The sequence below is a fragment of the Pyrus communis genome, chromosome 3, assembly GCF_041283825.1.
Source record: "Pyrus communis isolate YQ-2024b chromosome 3, ASM4128382v1, whole genome shotgun sequence".
NCBI lineage: Eukaryota > Viridiplantae > Streptophyta > Magnoliopsida > Rosales > Rosaceae > Pyrus > Pyrus communis.
In genome coordinates, this window is record NC_142567.1 from 23,421,765 (window position 1) to 23,428,582 (window position 6,818).

Here is a 6,818-nt window from a genome sequence, read left to right on the forward strand (position 1 = left end):
TCAATTCATCCGATCCGACGGCCAAAAATTAAAAAGATGTGTGAGAAGTAAAATAGGGGGGTGTGGATATCACACTCCTTTTTACAATTTTATTCACTCATTTTGGCAACATAAGATGGTAGATACAACATGAATGGTGCTATTTACACGCATCCTTTTATCTTACATAAACTTTGTTTGTCTTTTAATTTTGTTCAAATCATTTAATTGGGTCACTGAAAATTAAAAAATGTGTGTGAAAGATTAAAAGAGTGCAGACATATAGCACCTACAAGAGAGGTTACTACCTAAAACCAGTCTTAAGACTTAAGAGGGGGGCCTTCAACATTGTCGTGAGAGGTCATGTGTAGACGCTTTGTGAGTACTGGTAGGCTAACGTCTCATCATTCCATGTCCCAGACCCCAAACTCCAAACCCTAGCAGTAGCAGGAGTTAAACCAGGTCAACCCTTTCCCTAAAAGCATGACATCATCATCCACGTCACCATGCAGTCTCTCCAGTCACATCTCCTCCGCTCTCTATGGCCCCCACCCAGAAGGATCCTTGCCTGATCCAAGAATTTTACAAATTTTTCAATCACATTCATTCATCGTACATGATGCGGTCAGAAATCACTATAATTTTTTTATTTAAATTTGAATATAAATAGTATCTGATAAAAATTGATCGCACAATTTATGATAAACGGATCTCACAAAGAGGATCCAGCGAGGAAGATCCTCACCTCTCACCTCCCTTGCCTTCTTCCCTTTAAGTACCCCCGCACAAAGTCCCAGCCTTCCATCCGCGTCCGTAAATCTATCCATCTCTCCAAACTCTCCAGTATTCGCTCCACTCATAGAACAGAAACTCCAAAAACCTTCCCAAAACCCTACTACACACCTCACGCGCCAATGTACGGACACAATAGCACCGCATTCCCACGCGCCCCCGATTTTCAGTATCATCACGGCTCGCATGCGGCTCTTCCGGTGCCGTATCATCACGACCACCTTGTCTCCGCCGAGTTCAGCAACAGCTGTAGCAGCGGCTCCAGCAGCTACGGAGCCTCGCCGATCAGCAACGGGGCTCACGAGTGCCACGGAGAACCGGACCCGAACATGATTCAGCGAAGCGTCAGCACTTGCGGGACCCACAAGTTGGTCTCCGACTTGCTGGAGTCAGAAACCGGCCATGTCCGCCGGGTTTGTAGCACTGGGGACTTGGATTTGCAGGTTCGATTTAATATGGAGACAATTGAGTTCGTCTAGTTTCATACCACACCGTAAAATACTTATGTTCCTAGACTATTATTACATTGATAGACAAAAGTTAACATAATTTCCTCAGTTCCATACCAAAAACTTAGATGATCATTGCTCAGTTGTCCAAATTTACTTCTATATGTTACTGCAACTGTGCATTTAGATAAGAGTTAACTTGATCAATAATTCGAGGTGATTTACTCTTTGTTCGTTGGGGCGTTGGTGGTGGGGCTTGCCCAAATAACGTGAGGGTTTAGGGCTAACACAATGTGACAAGAGAATATTTTGTATTTTTGCTCTCATGTGTCACTCGTCGACGTTGTCGGGTTGTAGCTAGGGTTTTACTTGAATTAATACAATTTTGTGTATTTGTGCTACAATATTGTGGATGCATGCAGACAATTAATAGCAAGAACAGTAATGGGGTGCAAGTAGTGCAGCAATTGCAGTATGGTGGTTATAATAGATCATCATCAGAAAGTAGTCCGCTGTCGAGTGAGAGCAGTATGATTATAGAAGGGATGAGCAAAGCCTGTCGGTATAGTCCCGAGGAGAAGAAGGAGAGAATTGAGAGGTATAGAAGCAAGCGCAACCAAAGAAACTTCAACAAGACCATTAAGGCAATACCACTCTACTTCAATTAATTAACTATTTAATTATTTGCTTTGATTTGAACATTGCTCTGCACCTCATAGTATATAGATACTTTATACAGATTAAATACACAGTTGTCGTTTCTTTTTAACTGCAAATGTCTGATACATTTATTAAAAAGATTATTAAGAAAGACTATACAAAAAGAAGTTTTTGTACTCATATCAAACTGTATTTGTCCTTAAAAAGAGGGTGGTCTACTCACACATCCATTTTTATTTCTCACACACTTTTTGTTTAATTTTGTCTTTTAATCTTCTTCAATTCAATGATCCGATGGCAAAAAATTAAGAGTATAAAAGGTAAAAATGGATGTGTGAATACCACCACCATAAAAAAAAAAATCTTCTTAAATGGGAGGAAACCAAGTAACTTTTGCCCTCTTATATATCTTTCTTCTAAGTTGCTGCTTCACCCGACCCACTAGCTAGTGCCACTTTAAGATTTATGTATATGGTGGCCTAGTTCTTGTTGCTTTTTGGCCCACGATTTTCACACGTTGATTATATTCTCTAGTGTAAAATTTTAGCTACTTAATTTACTCCTTTTGCCTACTATGCATGATTCCATGGTCTGCGTCTGTCACATCCTACATTGTTTCTATTTCATTTCAAATAGTGGAAAGGATATGGTAGTGCATTTTTGACATATAAGTTTTTGGGAGCTAGCTTGGCCTAGCTCTATAATGGACTAATGGAGTGGTTGTTCGAAAAAACTGAATGAAATGACAATTAAAATGTACACTAGTTGAATCATTTGTGCATAGAAAAGATTAACTCCACGGGCGAGAGTTAAGCGGCACCCCATATACTCAAACATTTGAGTGCGTACAACATGAAATAATCATTTCGACGTAGTTAAACGAGTGTCTATCGTAATTAATTGTGAAGTTCATCACGTATATATTATTTGAGTTTTTTGTGTATGAATAAAATAGCAAGGTATAGATGTAGTGGCATGTCATGCAACAGAGTAAGTTAATAAATTATTTTTTATACAACGGTAGTTTACACTAAATTTAAATACTTATATCAACGTCATTCCAAACTCTTTATCTTTCTGTTGGCCAATTTTATTTTCAATTTCATAAATTCCTGATCCTGTTGACAGATCAACTTTCATTCCATCTGTATGTCTATGCAGGTCCTATTAACAGACGTTCAACACTCTATGTCTTACTCTTGGACGTCTGTTTGAAATTGTAAACTTTTCCAAGATAGAGTGATATTTTTATTTTGGTTTTTTTAACACTTAGATCATCAAGTTCTTTTATTTGGAAATTAATTTTACACATTGCCTAAATGCAAAAGCATGAAACCCATTTAATTGAAGAAACTAAAGTGACCAAGTAGCCACAAAATGTGTCTGAGTTAATTAATTAACCACTTCAGCTGATGAATCCTTCATATCTTAAGAAAAGGGTACTACTCCCTTATATCAAGTAATAAAAGTATACGGACCTTACGCTTTATTACAATATCACTACATTTGAACCTCAAACCTTTAATTTCCTTCTCTCCCTTTTCTTTTTCTTAATGAAGAAACACTAAAACTTGGCATTATTTCTGTGTTTAGTATGCTTGTAGGAAGACATTGGCGGACAGCCGGCCGCGCATCAGAGGCCGGTTTGCAAGGAATGATGAAATTGAGAAGAGTCCTAATGTTCAATGGAGCAAAATGAGTGGGGAAGAAGATGAGGAGGAAGATGATAGCTGGATCAACCTTCTCGATGCATTTTCTTCAATCGAATCTAATTCCGTAATCTAGCTAGCAGCATAAGATCACCTCTATGTCCTGATGATATATATTTAGCAAGTAGCTAGGCAAAATTTGGGCTGCTTGATTTGAACTTTAATTATTGTTATTATGTAGAATGCAGCTCTTCAAGCGCTATTTAGCTTGAAGTACTAGTTCATGTAAATATAGGTGATTGTATTGTTAGAATTAATGACAATGTTGAACTTTAAGACTTTAATTAATCAAGGGTGAAGCTTTTAGTTATCTACATATTTATAATTTGCTTTTACATAATTAAGATCGTGCTCAAGCTTCACTTTAGTGTTTCCAGGATAACACAGTACGTGACAACTGATTGGAAAAGATGAAAACAGAAGAGCTGATTAAACAGGGCCACAACTCTCAACTTTATGTTTTGTTAAATGAGTTAGTAATTGACTTCATAATCTGTTTGGCAAGTCAATTTAATTTAGGGTTAACTGCATTATGTTACACCCTCAAGATTTACGGTGAATTTCAAAATGAACCACAATATTTTAATTTTTTCATATTGTACCATCATCAGTTAAAATCGTATTTAAGCCCTCTAGCTATTTGACCTCGTAATTCTTCATTAAAGGTTCAAGTTTAAATGTAGCCAAGTTTTCTTGTGTATTTGCAGTAAAAAAATTATTCGATTTAGATTTTAGTAACATTTATTATAAAGAGTAATTGCTTGTGGGTTCGAAAGAACTCCTCAAAAAATTCCGGCATGCAGCACAACTCGGTTAATTATTTAATTAATTTTTTTTTTCTTTGTATCCACTGTTCTTGGTCTGGTATTCTCTTAAGGAATCAACACCATAATTGTATTGTTTCAAATATTTCGTGATAAAAATCAACTGAGATCTATATAAAATTACGTCTTGAACAACTTTGTTGTGTTGGACCAAAAAAGAAAAAAAAAACAATTATTTGCAGTGTACGCTTTAATAATAAGATTAGTTGCCGATTTAGATAGGCATAAGCCCAACCAATATACCCAGCAAATCAATCAATCATATTGTTTGAGGCGATTGAGGAACACGAGAGATTTTTAATGTATCTGGCATACGGGACAACATATTTATGTTATTATACAAGTGAAGATATTTTTTTTTCTTAAAATGTCCCTCTAAGTAAGATAATGACATTAATTATGATTTTTGAACGCACCAAAAAATTGCTCATTCACCACATGCAAATTTCCTAATTGGCTATTGGAATGTGATCATCAGTTATATCATCAGGTGTGGTGTCTCAATACACAGGAGAGTCACCATCAACAAAGAATAAAATTGGGCATGATAAGTACTTATCAATGTCATCTCAATCATCCTCATACTTTCAAAATGCAAAGAGAAGTTTAATCTATTCAACCTGCCAATTAGTAGTGTATACATTCGTCAACGTGCGAGTGAAGTCCAAAAACAAAACCTATATATCTAACTAGGAAAAAAACTCTTTCAAGTCTATAAAAGTGTTTTAGACAATAAAAAAAACATTTCTGACGTTGTTTGACAGAAAAACTTAGTAATTAGAAAAAAGTACTGGAATTTTTTAACACATCTCTAACTTAATAGCACTTTTAGATGAAATTCTTGTAACCATAAATGCTTGACAGAAGCAGTTCCATAAAAGCTTTTGACTGTCTCTTAAATTGGGGCTTTTAGTTACACACTTATCAAACAAGTCCTTTATAATGAGCTAAAGTTTAAGACGCCGACCCAATAACAGTAAAAGCTAGAGCATGGTCAAGGCTCAAGCAGCTCCATAATCCACTTGCATCCTCTTTACAAGCCATTCACCACTTGCATCCTCTTAAATTGGGGCTTTTTTGACACATCTCTAACTTAATAGCACTTTTAGACTAAATTCTTATAACCATAAGTGCTTGTCACAGAAACAGTTCCAGAAAAGCTCTTGACTATCTCTAAAATTGGGTCTTTTAGTCATTCACTTATCAAACAAGTCCTTTAGAATGAGCAAATGTTTAAGACACCGACCCAATAACAGTAAAAGCTGGAGCATGGTCAAGGCTCAAGCAGCTCCATAATCCACTTGCATCCTCTTTACAAGCCATCCACCACTTCATTTCTTGTTTATAATTAAGGCAAGATTTATAACTAATCTTTATGCTAATCATTTGGTCGTTCATGTTGAATGATGGAAGATGCTTACTATTATTATTAAAAGGAAAAATTAGGTTCACATTTTTTTAGTACTCCATTGATTAAAATCCTATTCATTTTGAATTTTTGATTACGGTCCTTGGGTATTAATAACATCATTAATTATTTGAATAATAAAATATTTTTATTTTTAAATATATTCCTTTAGTGTTAAAAATGTTACAATTAGTATATTTATATTTATGGCTAAATTTTTTATCATATATTTTTATTTTTAGTTTGTACCTATTTTTAATTTGCAAATATTTTTTAATTTGTACCAATTTTCTTTTCATTTTTAATTTGTACCCATATATTAGTTTCTTTTTGTGCCCCTATTTTTTAAAGTTTTATTTGTCTTTGTACCCATGTGTATACCGTCATGTGACATTGTATATTTAATCAATGATAGAAAAATTACATATGGTATATTTATGTTTTATGCCTAAACTTTGTATCATATATTTATATTTTTAGTTTGTACCCACTTTTAATTTGCAACATTTTTTTTTTAATTTGTAGTATTTTCTTTTTATTTTTATTTTGTACCCATGTATTAATTTCTTTTAGCGCCTATATTTTTAAATATTCATTTGTACTCATAATTTTTAATCTTTTATATGTACCCTAATTTATGTAAAATGTACCATTTTTTTTAATTTGCCATTTATTATTTCTTATTTTTACATAATTTTTATGCATTTATTCAATCAAAATGTTTGAATTTTTTTATTGTAACCGTTTCTAATAGTATTATAATGAGGGATTTTAAATTTATAGGATTATAAATCTCATAAAATATCAAACAATTAATGTCAAAACTATAAAAATAAAAATATTAATAGTAATATAATGAGGTGTACAAAGTCAAGGGATCTTGATCAAACTTTGAATACTATTAAAGTTTTAATCAAAGAATGTTAAAGATTAGGGACCGCATCCAAAGTATCCCTTATTAAAAATAATTTAGAATGATTAGAATCCAATTATCCCA

The 6,818-nt window shown here is 34.0% G+C and overlaps 1 protein-coding gene across 2 annotated transcripts; it reads left to right on the forward strand.

Annotated features, from left to right (window-relative positions):
* The first annotated feature begins 757 nt into the window (after nucleotides 1–757).
* LOC137715937 (uncharacterized) lies at nucleotides 758–3,899 on the forward strand. Of its 2 annotated transcripts, none has more exons than XM_088691383.1 (3): nucleotides 758–1,214; nucleotides 1,685–1,864; nucleotides 3,474–3,899. In XM_088691383.1, exons 1-3 carry the CDS (start codon nucleotides 894–896, stop codon nucleotides 3,663–3,665), a joined length of 693 nt encoding a protein of 230 aa, XP_088547509.1. In that variant the 5' UTR covers nucleotides 758–893; the 3' UTR covers nucleotides 3,666–3,899. The 2 variants fall into 2 exon arrangements, with proteins under 2 accessions (XP_088547509.1, XP_068311401.2); XM_068455300.2 differs by having other exon boundaries at nucleotides 762–1,214; nucleotides 1,643–1,864.
* Nucleotides 3,900–6,818: the final 2,919 nt, after the last annotated feature.

Bases quoted from the DNA above. Each gene is read 5' to 3' on its own strand.
- LOC137715937 (XM_068455300.2), top strand. From the start codon at position 894: ATGTACGGACACAATAGCACCGCATTCCCACGCGCCCCCGATTTTCAG. The intron at 1,215-1,642 runs GTTCGATTTAAT...GGATGCATGCAG, and splicing joins CTGGGGACTTGGATTTGCAG to ACAATTAATAGCAAGAACAG. The intron at 1,865-3,473 runs GCAATACCACTC...TTCTGTGTTTAG, and splicing joins ACTTCAACAAGACCATTAAG to TATGCTTGTAGGAAGACATT.